The sequence below is a fragment of the Danio rerio genome, chromosome 13, assembly GCF_052040795.2.
Source record: "Danio rerio strain M-AB ecotype USA chromosome 13, GRCz13ab, whole genome shotgun sequence".
In the NCBI taxonomy this organism is placed as follows: Eukaryota; Metazoa; Chordata; class Actinopteri; order Cypriniformes; family Danionidae; genus Danio; species Danio rerio.
The window spans coordinates 13,168,443-13,193,652 of NC_141033.1; the positions used below are offsets into that span (position 1 = coordinate 13,168,443).

At 33.8% G+C, this 25,210-nt stretch overlaps 1 protein-coding gene across 11 annotated transcripts in view; it reads left to right on the top strand.

The window, feature by feature from the left end:
• The window catches only part of letm1 (leucine zipper-EF-hand containing transmembrane protein 1), a 68,923-nt gene that overhangs the window by 17,341 nt on the left and 26,372 nt on the right, over window positions 1-25,210 (top strand). For all 11 annotated transcript variants that reach the window (NM_001045208.1, XM_087278407.1, XM_087278408.1 and 8 more), the window contains 6 exon segments: window positions 1,233-1,710; window positions 17,888-18,031; window positions 20,360-20,497; window positions 21,238-21,441; window positions 23,623-23,742; window positions 23,823-23,954. In NM_001045208.1, the coding sequence (NP_001038673.1) occupies window positions 1,233-1,710; window positions 17,888-18,031; window positions 20,360-20,497; window positions 21,238-21,441; window positions 23,623-23,742; window positions 23,823-23,954 (1,216 nt within the window).

The following is a 25,210-nucleotide window of genomic DNA, read 5'->3' on the forward strand; positions in this document are numbered from 1 at the left end:
ACAATACTAAATTGAAACTTTATTTTTTTACATGGTTTAATAATTTTTTGTTATTAAAATTGAAGTTCCTGTTTTAAAGCTTACAGATAGATGGCTAATTTGTATGTCATTGACACTTTTGGCACTTTTTTGGAGTATTTTCATAAGTTTTGTTTTTTCCTGTAAATGATTCAATAAATACCGTACCGTGACATTCATACCGAGGTATTACTGTACCGTGAAATTCTGATACCGTTACATCCCTAATATATATGTATGTGTATATATATATATATATATATATATATATATATATATATATATATATATATATATATATATATATATAATAATTATTATTATTATTATTTGTGTAGTTTTCTTCATAATAAATATACTTTTAATTAATTTCATTAAAAAATAAACACTATGTTGAAATAAAAAAATGTATATAGAATTATAGTTGTCTTGTTTTGACACATTCAAATATGTGATTAAGAAATAACTACTTTTATTTTTTTCCAATTCCATTGATCCAACTGGGCCATTACAAAAAAAATATTTTTTTAGCCCCGTATAAGTCTAAAATCTCATTTATATTGGTCTTAAAAAGTCTTATATTTCACTTGATGAAACCTGAAGAAAACAATTAAACAAGGGGCAAAGCAACAGCATCTGAAATTTCATTTCATTTAGCTTTTTTTTAGTACGGCCACACAATATTTGAAAAATCTGAGATTGTCAGATAATGTTCTTTGGCAGTATATATTGATGTATGAATATAATTCTACCCGATTAACTTGGCTAGATATATCTAACGATATATTGTGGAGCCCTATTTTTTTTTTTTACACCAATTCAGAATTTTTTTTTTTTTTAAATGAATTGGTTTTTCAAATATAAAGCTGAATCTGTGGTAAAAATTGAGTTTTGTTAAAAAGGAATTTTAGGAATTGAATCTTGATTCATTAAAGTGTTTCATGCAGACAAAAAACGGTTCTGCCAAGGTTTCATTACAAAATGTTACAAAGCAATTTTAACAACATTTTTACTCTGTGTTTGCAACTTGAAAAGCTTGATAAATTTTGTAAAACTTTAAAACTTTTTTACAATCAGCATGACATTTGCAATTGTGATGAAATTAAAGAAAACCCTCTTTTTTGTGATGTTAACCAAATAATATATAATTTTGAAAGCTCTTTTACCTTTAATCAAAGCTTGTTTAACTTTACTGAATGCTCTATTTTCCTCAGTCCTGGTGTTCTTGGAGGAATCGTCTGGCCTCATGCATCATCTGTCCAATACCTGGACAACTCCTCTGTGCTTCAGCGACGCTTGTCTAGATCTCCTCGTCTTTATTGTGCCATCTTAGTACCTGACCCTGCCCTGCCAGTCCACTCCCGCTCCACATACCACAGAACATTAGCTTGGCCACAGAACGCCCCAGTCCGGTGGGTTCATACCACAGGCCGCCTGCTCGATGATTCAAAGGTGGAGCGCTCTTTACGTACCCTGAAGGATCGAAATAAAAAGCTGGAGGAGGGCGGACCAGTGTACAGCCCGACGGTGGACGCTGAACCTGTGCGACGGACAATACGGCAGCGTGTTATCGATGAGGTGAAACATTACTATCACGGCTTCCGTCTGTTGTGGATCGACACGACCATCGCTGTGCGGATGCTGTGGAGGGTGTTGAATGGACACATTCTGTCGCGCCGAGAGAGAAGACAGGTATACATGCTGTCAAACAAGTGATATTTCTACTAAAAAATGTAGCATAAATTCACATAAAAGAATAGTTTAAAACTTTAATAAGGAATAGATAATTTTTTTATATAGACCATTAAATATATTTATGTAGTCACACCTACTGTTTTTTTTGACAACGAAAATTTAAGTATTCGCACAAGTAAATTACATACAAGTCTATGCAAATGAGCAAAGTTCATTTAGTTCATTTCCAGCAGGTGACACAAATGATGTAGAATGTGCAACGTGTTTGCCCGGCTGTGACGTGCAGAATTGACCTCAACCACATCTTCTGCTTAAGTTTTTAAAAATTTCAACTTCAGTGGAAAATTCATCTGAGTTAAGGCTTGTATACACCGGGACGCTTTTCGTTTGCGTTTATCATTAGCGATTTTCAAAACTTTTTTCCGGATTCAAACCCAAGTCATTTTTCAGTTTGTCCAATTCGGTCAGATTTTTGTTCGTTTCTGCATTGGCTTTGTTTTATAGACCCCTTAAGTAACACTAGTACCAACATAATTCTCTTTGACCTGTGAGTGCCTATGGTGGAATGTAAATGGTTTGTTTGTCTGTCATTGCCCTATGGATTTAACCCTGGGTAATGTAATTAAGTCATGTTGGTAGGATTTAAAGTGGAAGGTTAGCATTCTTCCGTGGTTTAATCCCAGCCCTATAAAGCCTGGCTGGATCTCTTATGTAGCTTAATGATTTTAAATTGGTGCCATGCTGAGTCTTCAGGGAAGCGTCATTAGAGATCATTCTGCAAGTCAGGAGGCCAAGAGAAACTAAAGACATTTTTAACCAGCTCACATGATTTCTAGCACTGCTGAGGCTGTAAAGATGAAGACCCCCTGAGATCAGATTAAAACCCTCATAACACACTTTGGTCTGTTTGGATGTTTGAGAAATGCATTGAGGAATATTCTGAAAACTGCTTTGAGTTTAGTGAAGGAATACATTTTTGCTAGTGTTGTAATCAGCCCATGCTCATTGGAAATACATGCTTCAGCTTAAATTTATTTTGTGAAATGTAAAGTTTGATACTTTGGGTGTTTTGTTGTATGTTTCAGGTACATGTCCTTATTTTAAATGTTTTTTTACATGTTTACTTGTACCATTCATTTTATCTTGAAACTGCAGTCAAACATATGTTTAGGAAATAATTTTTGGATTTCACAAAGCTTAAAAATATATTTCAGATGAGCCTGATTTGGTTTTAAGGCGCTTGTAATACACTTTTTTTTAACCAAATTTATATATTTATATTTATATATATATATATATATATATATATATATATATATATATATATATATATATATATATATATATATATATATATATTAGTGCTGTCAAAATTGGTGCGTTAAGGCATGCGATTAATTTGAACTATTTAAAGCGTTAAAAAAAAATTAACACAATTAATGCAGTTGCAGTTTTTTTATTTCCTGTTGTGGTCGACGTGTGTTCAGCATGCAAAGAAATATGGATAAGACCAAGGAAGCACTTTTTGTAGGCAAGTTTTAGTATAAAACAATTAATGTCGCATTACCAGGCTATCCAGCGTTTCCTCCAGAGTTTAATGCAATTTCGGGTGTTTCATTTTTAACTTTTGATTTAATGAAATTTGAATGAATTTAATGAATTGAAAAACCTCCGCATTTCATGACTCTGTGATCCTTTAAGGTAATTAAAAATTGTTGCTTACATGGTAGATTCTTAATAAGAGTATTAATCATATTAAAATCGGAGTATTGGTGTCCCTGTAAATGTACTCAGAAAATGCCAGATGATGTTGCAAGCTGTCAAAGACAGTGCATTCTTCTGCCTTTCAGCATGCACCCTCAAACGTGTCATTAAGTTTGACGTGTTTCCCCCTTAAACGCAAGTGTTTGCTTTGCGTTGTTGTGTCAGAATTTTTGTGAAATGCAGCTATACTTTAGAACGATTAGTTTAAGCAAATTTGATGAACGTGATCATGCGTGTTGAATCTGAAGGGAGTCGCTCCAACTGCCCTGTCCTGTGTGTGTGTGTGTGTGTGTGTGTGTGTGTGTGTGTGTGTCCACACGCATGCGCTTCTTAAGGCTGATTTATACTTCTGCCTCAAACGCCGGCGTATGCTACGGCACTGACGCATAGCCTTTCGCCGTCGGCGTCGCTGACGTGCACCTCTCAAAAAATGTAACTACACTTCGCAACGACGCGTAGCGCAAGCTCTGTGATTGGTCGGCTTGGTAGCGCTGACGAGTCTGGGCGGGACTGAGAGCCCCGTGAATGGTGCGAGCCTGATGGAGCGATTGTTTACCATTGTGGAATCCCGTGAAGGAGCTCCGAATGGAAAGTTTTGTTTTGTGTTTACCTCATAGTTAAAGTTGTTGCACGTCCGCCAGTTCCTGCCTTAAAATGAGTGAGTTTGAGCCACTTGTACATCCCGGAAGTGTTCAGGAAAAGCAAAAAAGCAGCGAAGAAACTCGACACAGAGGAACATTTACACCTCACTGCCAACTAGCGTTTCGGAAGTGTTAATGCAAACCAACAGAGACAGCGCGCAGAAGTATTAATGCACAGCCACGCGCGTTGCATGCGCCGTGGGTTACGCCAGTCACTTGATACAGAAGTATAAATCAGGCTTTAGCAACAAACCTGCCTAAACGTTGTTGTTCATAGCCACTACATCAAAAAGTTACGAATTGCCTAATATTGCGTTTCAACCTCAGCTCACATCATTCAAAATAAAGGGTCCACATTGTGCCCCGATAATTTCAACAGACTGGACTGTCTTAGCAACTGCCTGATTGTAAAGGAGGACTAAGCAAAATTGTTTCTACTTTATAATTAATGTTGTCAACTCACAGCAATACAACTTTACAATGAGTACAATTGTTTGTATTCAATTCTTTATTGGAATTATAATTTAAAATTTTCAATATTTGCATTGCCTGTTTTTTTGCAGTCTACTTAAAATCCAACATGGAAATAATTTTTTTCTTTATTGGCATTGATTGTTTTGAAATTCAAAGGGCATTAACATGCCTGTGTTTTAATTTCTGCAATAAATATGGCTGTCAAGCCAGGGGATCTTGATGGTTTATTGTGCGTATGTTGTTTACATGAAGATATCTGTTTTACAAGTGAAACAAAAATTCTAATAAACAATTATATTTTGAATTTAAATAGTTTTTGTCTTCCGTTTACATAAATTTTACATTTGAACAGCCAAAATGGCAAGTTTCAGTCTTTTAAATGTGATTAATCGCGATTAATTTCCAAAAAAGTGTGATTAATAAGTCATTTTTTAATCGATTGACAGCACTAATATATATATATGTATTTACACTGTTTCTTTTCAATGGGTTAAAAAAAAGTTGAAATAAAAATAAATTCACTATTTCTCTTTTATGCTATTCAGGAGCCATGTGCACCCTCTGACATGAAAAATCTGCTTCAAAGCAAACTTGAATGCCAAAGCATTTTAGATATGTATAAAATATGTAATATATTGATAAAAACAGTAAAATATACAGCAAATGAGAAATAAATAACAGAAAAAAAACGATAGACAATTTATCTACAAATTTGTTAAAAAAGGCAAATGCATTGATTAACAATTGCTAATGGTGTACATATATTTTGCAGCTAGTTTAGACTAGTCAATTTGTCCTCTCTGAGTCGTTTTTCTGAGTCGTTTAGATTTAAGAATGAATTATTTTACGTTTCCCTCGGCAAAGTCATAAGGACAGCTTTAGAAAGCAAAAGCCGAATCCTGGACCATTTAGCAGCTGTTAATATACCTGGGCGGCCCACCCAAGTAAATGTGTGGGAAGCACTGATATATTTTTATTATTTTTTAAATTAAGCATCAAGCGCAGTTAAGTGACAGAGCTATTTGTTTAGTGTTTATTCATGAAATTATAATAGCGCCAACATTTATGTACACCTGACAAATCAATTCAGCATGAAACACGGATCAGTAAAAAGATTAGGATTTATAAACAAAATATCAAAGGACTTCAGGGGATTTTCTATTGGTAATTTTCAGATTATATGGTCTTATACATTTTATTTAATTAAAAATTCAGATACAATTCATCATTAGTAAAGAAAAGAAAAAATTTTTTTGTGTGGATCATGTGCAGTCTTAATTTCAAAGAATGTATAAACTTATAAGCAAATCAAAATGGATAAGTGGAGTAAAAACATGGTAAACATGATAACATTAAAAAAAGCTAAAGGTCAGATCGATTGTGACTTTGTAAAAAAAAAATACTATTTTGTAAAACACCAATTGCCATACAATAATACAGATTATGAATTCTGAATGCACTAATCGGCTAAAGCAAAAATGTGATGCAGTTAGAGCTGTTATATTGTGATCAGAAGTGTCTGGTCAGTGTTTTTTCTTTATCTCTGTTTTCTGTGTAGTTTAATGATTTATAGATAATTACGGCTAACATTAACACGTGGATGGCGGCTGGCTCATGCAGACTGACTGCAGGGAAGTCTTGTTCCTTTGAGATATGTTGTCCTTGAGAGGGCATGTGCTTTCACTTTATGTCCATTAGGTGCCATTACTTTAATGAAGCTACTGAACAAATCTTTTCCACCTGGTGGACAATAAAACGTGTGAAAATGTGCTAAGTGTAAGGACTTTGACTTGGGGCTGTAAGAAACCACCCAGGGGGACCTATCAGCTTCAGCAAAACACCCATGATTTATACACAGCTGAACAGGGCGACTTAAAATGCTTGTCAAAAACCACACACTCCACACTAATATAATATAATATAATATAATATAATATAATATAATATAATATAATATAATATAATATAATATAATATAATATTCTATTCTATTCTATTCTATTCTATTCTATTCTATTCTATTATATTATATTATATTATATTATATTATATTATATTATATTGGCTATTATAATGGCTCAGTTGGCGTTTCTGTGTGGAGTTTACATATTCTCCCTGCCTTTGTGTGGGTTTCCTCCGGGTGCTCCGGTTTCCCCCACAGTCCAAAGACATGCGGTACAGGTGAATTGGGTAGGCTAAATTGTCCGTAGTGTATAAGTGTATGTGTGTGCGGATGTTTACCAGAGATGGGTTGCGGCTCGAAGGGCATCCGCTGCGTAAAAAAACTTGCTGGATAAGTTGGCGGTTCATTCCGCTGTGGCGACCCCGGATTAATAAAGGGACTATACCGAAAAGAAAATGAATGAATGAATAATATAATATAATATAATATAATATAATATAATATAATATAATATAATATAATATAATATAATATCTTTGCCATGATGACAGTAAATAATATTTGACTATATATATTTTCAGGACATTTCTATATTTTAGGTTATTTTAGGTTAAGTAGGCAGGTTAAGGTAATTAGGCAAGTTTTTATTGGAAAAAAATCTAGCTTAAAGTGGCTAATAATTTTAACCTTAAAATGTTTATTAAAAAATTAAAAACTGCATTTATTCTCGACAAAATAAAACAAAAAAGACTTTCACCAGAAGAAAAAATATTATCAGACCTACTGTGAAAATGTCCTTATTCTGTTAAACATAATTTGGGAAATATTGCAAAAATTAAATAGGGGCTAATAATCTGTTAATTAACAGTTTCCATATTTTGTGATTCACAAGTGTTTTCTGCTTATTTACGGTTGTGAATTGCATTATGCGACCTTGATCTCTGCTCTGTCAACTTTTGATGTTGAAAATTCAACGCTACAATTTAACAAAGTGACTTTGATTGACATTTTTGTAGTCTATAATTTAATGTGTAACAAATAATATATAGAGGAATAAGTCAGTAAAAAAACTGAAAATGTGCTGGCAGTTTAATACAAGGTTTTTGTATCGTAATATACAACACCTTCCCGACAATTTATCACTTTAAACTATTAAAAATGTTAATAAAAGTCCCTTTTTCTAATTTTTTGATGCTAAAAGTTGTTGGAAGAAAAATCAGGGTCCCATAATGCAATTCAAAAGCATAAATAAATGAAAAATTAAAATAAGTTGCAAAATATGGGAAACTGCTATTTTTATCGATATTTTTTACAGTATCTAGAAATTTTGTGGAAAGTTAGCTATGGAAAAAGATTAAGAAACCAATTGAAAATCATATGGTTCTTTGGATTTACTGCATTTTGTTAAAATGTTTTATCTTTTAAATATCTCATGAGATTTCTTTTGGGTTAAAAACAAATAGAAATGATTTTTAAAAATGATTTGCATAACAAAAAAAGTTCAGATGTTTAATTTCTTTTAAGACAATACACAATAATACTTCAGAGGAGATTAACGATCAATATTTGGTGGAATAACCCTTATTCTATCACAACAAGCTTTTGTTATTTTTACCAGTTTTTATTTTCTGAAGCAAACTCTAAATAGTATTAATTAGAGTTCTATTTATTATTGTCAAATAGTATTATTTAAAATTTGGAAGAAATGTTCCCAGATCTTTAAAGAAATAAGCAAATATTGGCATTTTACACTTGTATAATTAAATCAGTGCATCCAGAAAAAACTGAGAAATTTCAAGTAGTCAATTTTTTCCCCCCCATTTATGTACTGTACACTAAAAATGTATGTCCTAATTTTTGTAGTGTAATCAAATACAATTTTAATCTTCTCAACTTCATCAGCCAAGCTGACTAAAAATATTAAGTAAAATAAAAAATCAGGTTTCAACTGAAATAACTTATTAAAATAAGTTAATATAAATACATTAGCAATCACGACTTCTTGTCATATCATTATTTACATTGTACAACAATGCATCTCTTCTGCGTTTTATTGATTTTTCAAGCACATGGCAGATTGTACTATCACTGGACTATCACATGGTGTTCGACTATCACATGGTTTATTGTATGAACGTCTGTTAACATAGTGCTAATGTGTTCCCAGCTTTGAATTCTCAGACGGTTGCATGATTCAACCTGCTGTAAAGTGACACCCCAGTGACGCATTCAGTCTGTAACAGCTGATGCTTACTGGACGTACTGGAAGTGGCTTAGTTGTTCTGTCACAGGTTGCTCTGTTTCTCACTTGCTCCATATTGCCTGTCCTTCAGTTGCTAGGATGTTAATGCCCAGGCCAGGGTTTTCCACTACATTACACCTATGATTACTTCACAGACATGGCAGTGATATGGAGAGCTGGGAACTCTTGTATCAACTATGCGTACGCACATGTTAAAAACATTGCTATAAATTTATAATTGATAAAATGGGTTAATTGACACTATATATATATATATATATATATATATATATATATATACAGGGTCCCTGCGGGGTCTTAAAAAGTCTTAAAAATTTAAAAATCGAAGTTTAAGGCTTTAAAAAGTCTTAAATTCGCTGTTCTGGGTTTTAAATATTTTTGCACAGGTCTTATTTTTGCGATGTCCATGTAACGCTACATCCAATACTCATTTAAATTATTTTTGTTGTTGCTTGGTGTTGTAGTTCTTTATTTCACTAGCCCAATTGTTATTTCCGGTATTACAACTACAAAAAGGTCAGCTTGCAATAGCCAATCAGCTTTCTTGTATTAAACTCGATGTTATTAAACTCGATGTGACGTCATCGCTGTGTTTGTGGAAGTTCGCTTTGAGTGCGCGTGACATGATTTCGGCTGGCAGAGTATAGCGTTATTTCATTGACAAATGTCGTAAGCGCACATTTATAAGTCGGGAGCGCTGTAATACGAGAGAGCAAATCTCTGCTCACGCACCGGTTTCCTCTGTTCGTGGACAAAACTGCTTGCGAGCTCTCAAAACACTGGCTGCTCACGTGCGAATGATCTGCTCTCGCTCTGTCGGACTCTGTTCGTGCTTTTGCTCTCCAGAGATGCTTCAGCATACTGTAGTATTAAGAATAGTGAACTGATAAAATGAAATACAGTGTAGTTTTACTACAGTAAAGTGTGGTGAATTGTAGAATAATATTATATTTTTATTGTATTTATTGTATGTGCGTGCGTGCGGGATTTAGAACATATAAAAGCATTTAGCAAATGTATACAACCCTTAGTCTATGGCAGTGTTGGCCAGTTGTAGAATGGGCGATTAGGCAGCTGAAATGCCGGTGGCACTGCCTTGATAAGAGTGGAGGGGTGCTGGTTTACCGCACTAAAAGTGTTCCTCTAATCATACCTGTCAACATTGGAATGTGAAAATGAGGGATTCCCCCGACCCCTTTAAAAAAAAAAAACTTAATTACTGAATATGCTCATTTGGGGCTGTTTCGTTGTAAATAAGCAGTTAAATGGTCAGTAATATGATTTCTTATTATGATTTACAAAATAAAAAAATAAAAATATACATTAGCCGCAAATAAATTAGCAAACAGTTCTGCTTATTAAAATAATTCATGTTATAATGAAATGGAATCAGGCTATCAAATCTCATTTGCCATTTCTTCACTATATAACTTACACATTCTGATTTAAGAGCAACGAATGAATCTCTTATTTATTTATTTAGATTTTTTTTTTGTTTGATCAAATAGATTGCTTTCCTAACTATTTCTGCTCATTTAGGACAAAATTAGTTGTGTTTGAAAAAAAAAAAAAACCCCACCAAGATCAACATCTTTAGATATTAATATTATTAATTATGTGTATATGTCTGTTTAAACACGCACCCAAAACCCAGACTTTTGCTCCGCTTCATGTCACGAGTACAGAATGCGTTTAGGAAACAGTCTATTTATCACTTTGGAGCGCGTCAGCTGACAGTCATGCAGCTCTATGGCTGTTTTGAGGATTGCATATGAAGGGGAGATGGAAGCTGTAATGAAGAGGAAGGGAATCGCGCCGTTTTTATAATTATTTTAAAGTGTTTTCGTGCCTAAACAAAGCGAAAGCACAGAACAGACTCACATTTAACAGCAAGGGCGGCCCCTGTTGGTTCGGCGGTATGGGTTGCGTATAGGGGGCTCGACTTTTTAAATGTTTATTTGCCACCCTTCAGAAAAAGACTGAAAATACGGGAGAAATGCAGGAAATACGTTTACGGGATCATAGCGGGATAGAACTGTAACATACAGGAGAATCTTGGGAAAAACGGGAGGGTTGACGGGTAAGACTACATCTGTGTCCCCTCACAGACATGGATACTACTCCGGACAGTGAAGTGTCGCCCATAATTGAGGTGACTCTCTCCTCAAAAGGTGGTAGTTCAGCATCCCCTGTTCCCCCACCTGTTCGGTCCACACTTTGATGGTTCGCTGCTGTTGTCCTCTTAACCTGCACCTTTACATTAGACCATTTACTTTTTAATTCATCCACGGTGCGATGTTCAGACCCCACTGCGTTAACTGCATCAGCTAAAGTCTCCCACTCTATTTTTTTTTTCATTTTTTATTAATTCCGGAGGACAAACTTGCCAGTCTACCTTCGATAGGAGCACTTCCAATTCACGTTTTGTGAAGTTTCTCTTCTTGCTTGCTTTTGCCATAGCCTTTTCGTTTTGGTTTTAGCAAAGTGGAGTCATTACCATATTTATACAGTGGAGGAGGCAGGGAGGGGTGTATGTTGAGCTCAATTTCACGTTTATTCAGATGTACAAAGAGAATTTGCGTGGGATTCCGTGTACGCAGTGTTTCATACATCAGATTTTTTTACTGCGTACACATATTTGCAACACATTTTCTATACGCAATGTTTTAGTATTAAATTAAGGCAAGTCTTTGTACATGAGACCCTTGGTGTGTGGCTTTCTGGTGTAAGTTATTTAATAAATACATACATGATAAATAGTGGTGTAATGAATCACAATTCTCATGGTTCGAATCACATTATGGTTCTTTTAGTCCTAGATAGGACAAACTTTCAGAGGGGAGGAGACAAATGTAATTTGCTTTCCATTTATTACAAAAACAGTACAGCAAGACACTTGGTTTTAACAAACAGAACTGGGAAGCTGTAATTTTATTAAAAATAAAATAAAATAAAACATAATCAGCTGAATAAAAATAAATTGTACATTTATTCAGTACTGTGAAAAATGTATTGTTACTACTGTTGCTAATAACACTAAATGTAGAAATCTAACATTATAATTTGTACAACTCATATTTATTTTTAGTCTCATTTTCAATAAATGATTCCGTTATTCACTCATAAAACTTCATGTTTCATTGTTATTTTTAAAGAATTATTCAATGGCATATTTTTGATGGCTGGTTCTTTTCCACCTATTGGTTAAGCAATGTAATTGTTGCCTACAACTTTTATTTTTGAGCGTCGTTAAATGCATAGGACAGTGATTTTAATCAAACATCAGGGGTTTTATCAAAACTATAAATGGTTATCCCAGTACTTCTGTGTTCTGTTTGTAACTACATAACTAACTCAATAGACTAAAGAACCTTTTTCTTGGTTTTTGCGTTTTCAGCTTTGAATGCAGCAATTTGAAGGATTAATAAACATGCAAATAACCATCATTTATCATTTATGTTGCGTGGGTGTTTAGATTCTGATCTTTTAATGATTAATCATGCAGCTTACACTAAATGCATTAATGCAGCCTGAACAAGTAGTGACAGAAAACACCTTTAATATCCCAAATAACCTACCACAAATACTTCTGTCATCATTATATTTTACAAGAAAGCCTAATAGTTTTTATACATGTGATTTAAATGACGTGAGAGGCGATCTCTCTGCATTCGTTATAAATTTAGGATTAATCCACAAGCAAAGAATTAATTAATCCGCAGGTCACGTATGTTCCAAACCCTGGGTTGTTCTGTACAAATCACAGTGGAATAAACCGACAACTTATCCAGCAAATGTTTTACACAGCTGCAACCCATTACTGGGAAACATAAACATTCATACACACACATAAATTACCGCCAATTTAGTTCATTCAATTCACCTACTGTGCATCTCTTTAGACTGTGTGGGAAACCGGAGCACTTGGAGGAAACTCACACCAACACAGGGAGAACATGCAAACTCCACACAGAAATGGCAACTGGCCCAGCCGGGGCTTGAACCAGCGCCCTTCTTGCTGTGAGGCAACAGTGCTAACCACTGAGCCACCACATCACTCTTGCAAATATCTACATATAGAAAATATTTTGAAGGTAATTGTAAAATAATTGTTTTATAAGGCATGCATTGCTATGTCTATTTATGTCTATTAATAGTGGGAACTATTATTTAGTTTAGTTTTATTTTAGTTCTAGTTTACTTTTCTTAGTCGTCGACTTCTACTTTTAATACTTAAAAAACAAACACCAATAATTGATTCAAATCTGTAAAAAAAATTGAGAAATTAAAGAGACAGACAAAAACTCATGTCAGAAAATAAACAAAAAACATTTGAATGTGAAAAATGGAACAAAAATTTTACAAAATTAAATAAAATTTAAATCTGAAATACATAATATATATAAAATGAAGCAATAAAATGGACAACAAATTGGAAATCTCTCTCAGATCTGAGAAGATGCCATCCAAAATCAGTGCATTCAAATCATATCTGGAGCAAGTCCACGTGGCGAATACTGACTTCCTTCTTGCTTTATCAAAAATGTGACCAAATATGACTAATTTAGAAAATGAGAGATTATTAACAAAGGCTCTTGAGCTTTATAAGCGGGCTCCCTGCACCCCTCACTCCACCTGTGTGTCAGTGGTCCTATAGGGAAGAATTTAAGCCAACCAGGCCTGAAAAGAGCCTTTGTGTTGTGCCCATTGACATGTATATCACCACAGGCACAGAGAGAGAAGAGCAAAACAATGTTGATGGACGAGTGCGTGCGATGGAGAAACCTTCTCTCTCCTTCTCCAAAGGAAGTGGCTGTGTGGGAGCAATAGTGAGGGTTTGGGAAGGGGGTTGATTACTGCCTTCAAAAGCTCCAGGAGCCACGCTGTGCGAGGGCCGTCAGTGAATAGGCAGGATTACGGATGAAGCAGGTCAGAAGAATAGCCAGAGTGAGGTGTGACAGATGCTGGATGAGACTGGTGCATTAGCATACCTCGCTATGCTAATGTTGTTGACAGAGTGAAGAACCTGAAGAAAGCCCAGGAAGCTCTTCGCATTTCCACTATCAGGCCAGTGCGAGCCAGGGCTTATATCGGGCCAGGCCGGGCCAATCGCCTGGGAGGTTGAGCAGTGAGGCCAAAATCATGTCGCGTTTCCACTGTGGGGCTAGTAGCTTGCAGCGCGTCAGCAATCCCCGCCCCCAGAACATCCCCCGAATCGAACGTCACTCAAACCGCCCACTTTAGCGAGAATCATGCGGATAAAGCACACCATCACATCATCACGAAACTATTAAAATAGGACAACCAAAACAAACAAATGACACGTTACTGTACAGTAGTACAATGCATGTCTATGTACATGCCTGTGTGTTTTCATTCATCATATTCATTTACTCGCCGACCGACTGGCATCTAAATCCAGTGGTCTTGCCACCAACGGAGGGACCCAGCGCAGGGAGCACACACATCCATAATATAACACCACATATATAAAATTATCCGTTAATAACTTGATATAAAATGTATTTTATAACATCCTCTAGACAGACGCTGTCCAACATGCATCCCAAATGCTCCGGAGAGAACTGAAACATGATTATTTTTCCCTATAGGCTTTACGACACTTAATAGGTGATTCCCTTTATTTAAAGATGTTGCTTATTATATCTTAAGTAAAGGAAAGTGTTCAGTGTTTCAGCACATAAAAGCAGCACGTAATAAAATATTGCCTATATTTCGTTGCGCTCAGCAGCAATGCACTAATAAAGCTCTTTATGTATTTTAAATTTCCTTTTTTAATTTTACCATGTTATATAAAAACATACACACTTGTTTGAGGACACAGAACACATTTTGAACTTGCAGTTTTCCCCGTCAAAAAAGTGCTGCGCAGCTGGAAGAAAGAAAAAAAAGGTCGCCTAGTTTCTGCGTTCACTCACCCCGAAAATGCTCTGTTTGCATAATTTGATTAATATCATCGTATCCAAATACTTTATAAATAATATTTAAAACATTTTCCGGTGTTTATTTATTTATTTATTTATTTTTTAGAAAATCTTTTTTTCAAAGAGGCTTTTGAAAAATGAAAGTTTAATATAAATTTGAAACAGTTTGATATAGTACCTAATTGTTATAGCTATAGCTTTTGTTAGTTTTATATTGGTTTATTTATTTAATGTGATTTTATTATAGGCCTATCTGATATTTGTAATTCTTTAAATTATTTAAATATAGCTTAGGCTATGTTATCTAGAGATGACACTATTGTTTTGAGCCTACAAAAGCGGACATGAAATTTGTAAAGTTTAATGTCTTTCTGTTGTATTCATATAGTGTATTATCTCCAAAATAAATTAAAACAATAAAAAGAAAAGAAAAAACATCAACAGAGCTATGAATGGAGCGCTCTTTTCCTCGGTCTCACACACGCACAGGCATCTAAACGCGCAAAAACACTTATTAAACTTGAAAAAACCTCTTGAAAACCTTTACTGTCTGCTGTGTCTTTAATATGGTGTAAAGATTAGTATGCGTTATTGAAACATCAAAGAGATGCAGCAAAGAAAAGTGACTTATTAAAACTATCATTTTATGCAACAACCTTACATTTAAAAGAGAACCATAAGGGCGATCATATGCAAAAAAGACCCCAGCCTATAATTTGTTCCACATGTTTTCTTTCTCTTATTTATTTATTTGTTTGTTTATGTGTTTGGCGCATGTACTCGTGTGCGATCGGAAAACTGTGCCCGTCTCTCCTTTCACTCCGCCCCAAAGCCCCGGCTGGCCCTCTTTGGCCCAAGGTATTCGGCGGGCCGAAAAAGGCCGGCCTCTGGCCCCAAGAAAGCCCCGCTTTGGCCCGATTAGGCCCCGGAAGTGACAATGGAAACGCCACTGGCCTTGGCTCGCCCTGGCTCGGTCGCTTTAGGCGCGATAGTGGAAACGTGGCTAATGACCACAAACCAAACTAAGACTTTAACTGTTGTATCGAAAACATTTTTGTAAACTGAAAAAAATAATGTCATAATTCATGATAAAATAAAACTAACTGAAACTAACAACAGTTAAAGAAAAGCCAATCGAAATAAAATATAAAATAGGAAAAAGTTATGTTTATCAGAGTTATGCATGTTTTTAGCCCTGATTTTTGACCCGACGACAGGTTTTGAGAAATCGCTGACAAATGCCTGAAATCACAGGAAAATCGGTGCTCGTATCAAAGACGCTATCTGAGAGAATAGCCAGCCTGATCTCACAGGGAAACATAAGTATTTTACATTTTGTCAGTTTAGTGGCTAATTTGTATGAATTTGTACGAGTTCAGTCGTACGAAAATGTACGATTTTAAAAAGGAGGCGTAGCACCCAACCCCACCTCCAACCCCAACCGTCATTGGGTGATGAGCAAATTATACTAAATTGTACGAATTATATTGTAAGAATTCATACGAATTAGCCACTAAATTAAAAAGTTACGAATTGCCGTTAGATTGCGTTGGAATAGCAGATGAGATGGCGACACCCAGAGTTGCAGATCATTAAATGCATGTTTTTTGTGGATAGATTGATTTGAGGTAGCCTGATATTTTTATTTGACGGAAAAAAAAAATATGATGGGAAAAAAACTAATTCAGTCAGTGGTTTCGTTTTGTAATCTTAAATTGTCATTAAAGTGAAAAAATATCTAGAGCAGCGCTATCTATTTTATTATTTTTATTTAATATATTTGTTTTTCTATGCTGTTGGAAACACTGCAGGTGTGTAAAGATGTTTTGTTGTCAATATGTTCTCTATGCGGCTGTTCGCGTTTTAAAATAAATCAGTATTTTAAAATGCTACATTTAATGTGTCAGACACAAAATAGACATGCCAATTGTTTATTTTTTAATTAAATAGTATTTTAATATTAATCTGACCAGTTAGCTGTTAATATTCGTTTGAGGAGTGACGGTTGTTGGTTGGCAAAATTAACCGAAATGATAAAAAAAAAAAGCCAGTTTCTTCATCTGTCAAAAAATACAAACTAGGCATGTTCTATGCATAGAATTTAATACCAATGATTTTCTCAGAACGTTATTTTTACTTTTATAATTTATAAGTTGAATTTGTGGGGTTTTGGATTCAATCTTTGTTTAAATTATCATTTTGTTTTTTTTAAGAGGTTTGCACTAGAGTTAATTTAAATTGTGCGAATGTTTAATTTTTGATTGAGTACACTGTAAGTGCTCTGTTCTGAAACTAAATATATAACGCTATATTGAAACAGATTGACAAAAAAAAAATAAATTTAAAACTAACAAAACTAGCAATGACACCAACCAAAACCGAATACTAGTACTGAAATTAAAACTAATTTAAAAATACAAAACCTTTAATAGTATTGCTAGTTTAACATAAGGGTGGCTCTAGCTGTATATGTCTTTGCATGTTATAATGTGAAAGAAAGAGTTTCAGAAATATGTGCCTGTGTAAACCTCACTATAATGCTGATATTCAGAGAATCATTTTAGGTTTGTTCCTAGAATAATTGCGTTTTTTGTAGTTCCATTATTGTCATTGGTTAATGTCATTACAGTAAATGAAAAATCAAATACAACAATGTGTTTTAATAAAGAGGTTGAAAGATTTCTTTTGATGATAAAGATTTGAAGATTTTTTTATAATAATAATAATAATAAAAATAATAATAATTATTATTATCATTATTATTATTAAGCTAATAAGAACGAATAGAGGTGAAGTGTGAATGTCCATCATCATCATCATCATCATCATCATCATTTTATATTAATTTAGATTTAAGACTGAAATAGAGCAGATATTCTGGGTAGATTTAGTGCCCAAATAGTGTTGAGGAAGACAGGTAATATTTGGGAAAAAACCATCCCTTTGAGAGTCTTTTCGCATCCCAGTAGGATTTGAGCTGTAATTATACAGTGGTGTGTGTAATCATCCTGACATAGCAGCTCATTCTCTGAAGTCTGTTCTTAGCTCTTCATGACAGGCCTCTCAGGGGCTTTACTTTATTTTTAGCTCTACATGTTAAAAGTAACATCACAGATCAATAATTGCATTTCATCCCCAAATCCACTATCTTCTGACATCACTGCCTGTCTTGTGTTAATTGCAGTTTCTGAGGACGTGTGCAGATGTCTTTCGCCTCCTGCCCTTCCTGGTTTTTATCATCGTTCCGTTCATGGAGTTTCTGCTTCCTGTCGCACTGAAGCTCTTCCCCAACATGCTGCCGTCCACCTTCGAGACACAGTCCAAAAAGGCAAGTTGACCTTTTGAATCTATAATTAAAGACCCTTTAAGACCTTAATTGTATTTCTGTTAAAGTCACGCCGCAAATGTCTCAACCTGTACTAAACCAATGTGCTAACACGTCATTTATCGGTCTCACACACACTCTCTGTTTACACCATGTGTTTAAAAGCTTTGTTGACAAGTGGGTGATGCTATACTGTAAATTGTAGTTAGTTACTTTTAAATAATAAAAAAAAAAGGTTAAACCCAAGTGATTTTGACAAAAAAAAAATCAGTAAACACATTGACTTAACTTTTATATTTATGCACGAGCGCTGTGCAGTTTATCAAAATTCAGTTTTAATTTCGGATCTTATTCATTCATTCATTCATTCATTTATTCATTTTCTTTTCGGCTTCGTCCATTTATTAATCTGGGGTCACCACAGCTGTATGAACCGCCAACTTATCCAGCATATGTTTTACGCAGCAGATGCCCTTCCAGCTGCAACCTATCTCGGGGAAACACTCATTCACACTCAAGCAATACGGACAATTTAGCCTACCCAATTCACCTGTACCCCATGTCTTTGGACTGTAGGGGAAACCGGAGCACCTGGAGGAAATCCGCACTATTAATTATTTATATATTCATTTATGCAGGAATTTGTGAATTTTTAATTACATTTATTCACTATTTTATTTGCATATTTATTATTGTATTTATGCAGGACTTGATGGATTTATTTACTCATTTATTTATATATTTTCGTATTCATTTATTTATTGTTTTTGCGGGTTTCGTCCTCCATACATCAGAACATTCATATAAAAAAAATCTGTGGCTTTTATAACTACAGTATCTAAAGGAAATTGTCATATAACTGATATTGAAAAAGCTAAATAAAGTTAGAATTGTCTAAAGTTTACATCTATATTTTAGGTTTTAATTCATAAAAAATTAGCGTTTCACTAGAAATTAATTAATTCATTTTGGGGTTTTTTTGGCTTATTCTCTATGTCAGTGGTCGCCACAGCGAAATGAACCATCAACTATTCCAGCATATGTTTTTTTACGCAGCGGATGCCTTTCCAGCTGCAATCCAGTACTAGGGAAACACCCATACATACACACACACATTCATACACTGCAGAAAATTAAGCTTACCCAATACACTTATTGGGAAATTGGATCACCTGGAGGAAATCCATGCGAACATGGGAAGAACCTGCAAACTTCACACAGAAATGCCAACTGACCCAGCTGAGGCTCGAACCAGAGACCTTTAATGCGGTGAGGCGACAGTGCTAGCCACCGAGCCATTGTACCGCCCTGACTAGAAATTACATTTCTAAAATGTAGTAGTCTTGCATTCTTAGTATGTGCAATTGTTTTTTAAATAACAGATGAGCTTTATATAATGTATAAATTCCAAAAATTTTTGTTAATCAGTTTATTTTATGCAAACATACTGAAACAAAATTATAAGGACTACAATAAGTGTTGCAAGTTCTATTGGTATTTCTTTATCTATATGTTATAAAAAAAAACCTGATCCACTGTACAAAAGTGTAAAAAAAAAAAAAAAAAAGAAATCACAAAAACACTCCATCTAAATCTTAAAATTAAATGTATAAATTAATGTATATACAGATGTATCTATATGTTAAACTTTAAATGATATTAATGTTGCATTGGGTCTTATTTCTTTTAGTTTGGCAGCAATAATTAAAAAAATCTTATAAATTGAAAATGAAAAAAATGCTAATATTAATAATATTATCTGCACCCCGTCCCAATAACTTTACAGTTGGTTACAGTACATACCACTGTTGTCCAATCACTTGCTTGGTGAGCCTAATTAATCAAGTTAAGCAAACACTTTAAGCTGAAATTAATACTAGTATTTGGCTAAATAACTAATGAACTATTTTGGACTGTCATCATGGTGAAGGCAAAAGAAAATAGTTATTAACTATTATGTTTTTAAAAATGTGTCTTAAAAATATCTCTATTAAACATAACTTAATGGAAAAATTAAAAATACAGCTAAAAATGTTGTCTTTGCCTGTGTAAATGATTTTACAGCTTTAACATTTACTTAGCATTTGAACAGTAAACATTTTCATCAAAAAAATTACGTTATTTTAAGGTGTTTTTTTGACTGTACAGTATTTAAATTAGAATAATTAGCAATATTATATTGAAAGATGACAAAAGAAAAAGAAGTTGCCCATAGACTCTCCCCTTATCACAAAAGTTGTCAAAAGTGGACAAAACAGGAATATGTCTCCCAAAACGACACAAATCTTAATGCCAGGATTAAAACGGGGCTTTTGTGTGTTTGTTTTGCAGGAGGAGAGGCTGAAGAAAGAGCTGAGAGTGAAGTTGGAGATGGCCAAGTTCTTGCAGGACACAATCGAGGAAATTGCACTAAGAAACAAAGCATCCAAAGGCAACGTGACCGAAGAGTTTTCCACTTTCTTTCAGAAGGTAAATCATACTTACATGTGTTCAGGTTACAATCTGAAAAAACAACAAGAACAGCTGTACAATAGAATAGTGTTGTACCAATTTCAAAGTAAACCACAGTTAATTTCCTGACAGTTAGTGTCACTGTTTCAAATCTTCATCTTTCAAAACTCATGGTAATTCTGCTTGTTTAAATAGGCAGTTTTGCATATTGAGAATACTGAGCACTCTTGAGAACAAAAAAGCAGTCAGAAAAATCTCAATTATATATTTTTGTGAAATTGCACAACAATTTTTGGATTTCATAAAGCAGCTTCATGCTAATTTAGTGAAAAACAACATAAACCAATCTATTTTGAGGTGGTTTACCAGGTGCAGGTTAAACAAATCATCCCTTTAATAAGAAAAGCAACTATATCTATTAAAACAAAACCAAAAAATATACAAGGGAAAATTTAAACATAAATAAACAAATCCAAATGCTGGGATTCATGATGTTAATGCTGTTTGTCAAAAAATTTAATTAAACTGCAATTTAATTTGTTGTTTTTTCATTTTCAGATACTTTGTAAAATGCCTTAAGTGTAGTACCTTTGTTCACTTTTTGATATTAAATTTTCATACCATAACATCTCTACATCATCTTCAAGTAGTTTAAAACACAGTCCTCTGCTGCCCCCATGTGGCAATGCTTATGAATTGATTTGTTTGAGAACTACCTCTGTGGCAAGCTCTCTGTTCCTTTCTGCCTTCTCTCTCAGATCCGGGACTCTGGAGAGATACCCAGCAATGAGCAGATCATCCGTTTCTCCAAGCTGTTTGAGGACGAACTGACTTTGGATAACCTGACGCGGCCGCAGCTGGTGGCTCTGTGCAAACTGCTGGAGCTGCAGTCCATCGGTACCAACAATTTCTTGCGCTTCCAGCTCATCATGAAGCTTCGAGCCATCCGTGCAGATGACAAGGTTAGAAATTGTGTCAAAGAAGGATCCTTGTGTTGATAATTTATTTCATGTGAAGTATGTCAGTTTTTGTAATTACATTACATGAAGTTTTTTGTCTGTTCCACAAGTTTGACACCGTTTCAACTGACAAATTTGAGCTTAAATTGTTGTTTTTTATCTTCCACATGTTTTGAGTTGTTTCTCGTATGCTGTTATTTTATTTTTTTGCTAGAATATTTACGTTTTTAAGCTCTTGTGTTCCTCAAAGCTGCATTTAATCAGTTACAAATAAAGAAATGTCGTGAGATATTATTCTACACAATGTAAAATAATTGGTGTCTTCAGTGTCACCTGATCTTTCAGAATTCTTTCTAATGTTCTAATTTGTTCCTAGACAAAAACATTTAAAACTGTCGTGCTTCATATCTTTTGGTTATTGGATACTATAAAAAGAATCTTTAAAATAGTTATGATGTTTAAATTGTCATGTATATCATCTTTTAAAGATCTTATTCTGCCATCCTTTTTTGATTAAATATACATTCATGATGTTTAATTCAAGTTAGAATTGTGCATTTTGAATGGAGTGTATAATGATTAGGGATATGTTGGTATTTGCATGAAAATAAATGTACTGAAGTTTTTTTATATACATGCAAAATATTTTAAATATTTCATGTTTCAAATAACTTTTTTGAAAATAAATTTGGGTGACATAAGGCTACATTGTCATTTAGGAAAAGCACATTTATTTAAAAACAAGATATTTATTCTGGCCTGTACTTGCTTTAATGTATAAAATAATTAGTAAATGATTTTTACTGACAAATAGGTACCCTTGTAGGAAAATGGCATAGATGTTGATCCCTAAATGGATTCCTTTAATGTCAGCGAATGTTTCTTGTTCTAAATATTATAATGTAAAATTATATAATACAAAATAATAATACTGTTACACTGAAAGCCATTTTCGTGGATAACTGCGTGTTTTTTGTAAATGGTGGTGAAAAATGTGCTTATTGTTCAACCGCAGTAGTATGTAATTAAGTAGAACTTGTTCTGATGTACAGGAAGAAAAATTGGTAACACTTTAAAATAATGGTCCATTAGTTAATGTTTGTTATTGTATTTACTAACATGACAATTATTAATACATTTACCATGGTATGTATTCATCTTTAACATTACTTAATGTAATTTAATTTAAATAGATACAATATGTAAAATATTGTCAAAAAAATATTTTGAAGATAAAAACTTTTTTTTAATAAAATGTGTATTTAAAAATTATATTAGATAATGTTTTTATACAAGAGATATTTTAAGAGAAATGTTTAAAAGATGCCTTTTGGAGGAATTTTAGAATATTTGTTATTGATCAAACTGAAAGATTGTATATGACTCTAATCAGTGTTGTTGTTATTTGTAAGTTTTTATTATACAATGAATGTTTATCAAAAAAACTGATATTATTGATTGTTGTATATTCATAGTATTTTTAGTATAGGTTTTGCCATGCATATAGCCAATGTTGCTGATATGGCATTAAATTAATTATTGAATTAGCTTGTTAACATTAGTTAATGCACTGTAAGTAACCATGAACTTACATTATTAAAAATTTAATTAATTTACATAATGTTAGTTCATGCCAACTCACAGTGCATTAACTAATGTTAACAAGCACACATTTTGGATTTTAATAATTTATTGCCTAATGTTGACCTATGATTAATAAATGCTTTACAAGATTATTCATACTTGGTTTATGTTAGTAAATTCGTTAACATTAACTAATGTACCATGATTCTAAAGTGTTACCAAAAGATTAAGGTAATAATAATGATAATAATAATAAATGTTCTTTTCTATAGCACTTTTAAAGATATATCCTAAAGTGCTTTACTGATAAGATTGTAAAAATTGTAAAGAAAGAAGGGATAAAGGCAATAATGACAATAGGTAATGAAAGGTAAAAAGAACATTATACATGAGACATCATTTCAAGGCATCACTTAAAAGCCAAAGTGCAAAATGTTGCACTTTTATTGCATTGATGCTAAAAAACGACTTTAAAAATGATACAAATTACTTTTAAAATGAAATGAAATAAGTTTTGTCCTTTTTAAGTCATGTATTTAATGTTTTTTTGTTTTAAATGTCTATACCAGCTTGAGTTAAATCTGTGTGTGTGATTATCAGCTGATAGCCGAGGAGGGAGTGGATAGTCTGACTGCGAATGAGCTGCAGGCGGCTTGTCGAGTGAGAGGAATGAGAGCTCTGGGGGTGACGGAGGAGAGACTGAGAGAGCAGCTTAAACAGGTAAACACTTCCCTCTGTGATCAATCATATTCTAGCTATCCGTCTTCTCATTGTGCATCTGTTTTTTCTGATCGTGTCAGTGGTTGGAGCTTCACCTCAATCAGCACATTCCCACATCTCTGTTGCTGCTGTCCCGAGCCATGTTTCTGCCGGACACACTGTCTCCCGCAGACCAGCTCAAAACCACACTACAGAACCTGCCAGAGATCATGGTACGTGATGGACAAGATACGCAATATTTACAAAGATTTTTTTTGTGTGTTTTTCAGAAAGCAAGTCAAATTGGGTCAAAATTGCATTTCTGAGAAGAAAAAAATACATAATTCACTGAGGTTTATAACTAAAAAGAAAGGCTACTGGTTGCTCTAAATAAAACACAACATTCACAAAACATGCATTTCAGTTCCCTTTACTGCACAGTGCTTTCAATTTAGCAGCACATTTACTTCAAATTACATTTCTTAAATTGTTAAATTCTAAAAAAAATTCAAGCCCAAACTAATCGTTTTAGTATTAGTTAGTTTTTTTGTAACCAACACCTCAAATTGATATATTAGAAATGGCTTCTATTTATCACAGATTTATACAATTGGGTAAATGACAATGATCACCTCAGGTACACCTCATGTACTTTATTCAGTGTTAAATGCTAACAATGTGAGTTTGAATGCCATTTTACCTGACATTTATTGGCATACTACTGAAAGCAGCAGCAGATAGTTCGCCTCAGATCTTGAAAATAAAATCAACTGTTTGAAAGTAAACTTTAGAACTGTGAAATAATGCAAACCAATACACTAGTGATTCAGCATGTACATTTAATAATGTTAAAGGGGTTTATTTATTAAATAGATCATAAACCTTGCCATTTCATGAGTGAGTGCATATTCTGTGCTTTTGAAAGGTTGTATTTAAATTTCTATCACGTTTCGTCTGGTGCAAACAGCCTAATTGCTCATTACTGCAAATCTTGTCACGTAGTGTATTGTTGGGACACAGGGTTAAAATGTAAACTGCTCACCTAATGTTTAAATTAGTAATATTTATATTATTATTGCTAATTAATAACCTCATGTGGAAGGAATTTGCTACTGTTCACCGGAGGTCACATTTCGGTCATGGATGCATGCTTTGAGAGCCTTTCTGAATGATTGAATGATTGAATGAATGAATTAATGAATGAATGAAATACGGTGTTTTCCAACAAGGCAACTTGCGCTGCTAAATTATAATTGGCTAAACTGGCATTGGGCGGGTTAATGGAACCAAAACAAAGACGGTGTTCCGGCATTTTCAAAGCAGAAAATCTGACTAAAGCATTGTTTTTCGGATAAACAAGAATGTTCTCTTAGCATGTTTCTTAAATATCTGCAAACATATTATGGTACTTTTAGAACAGAGTTTTTTTTTTTTTTTTTTGTAGAGTCAAAAACTTACATACAGCACCTTTAAAGGAAACTGACACTAA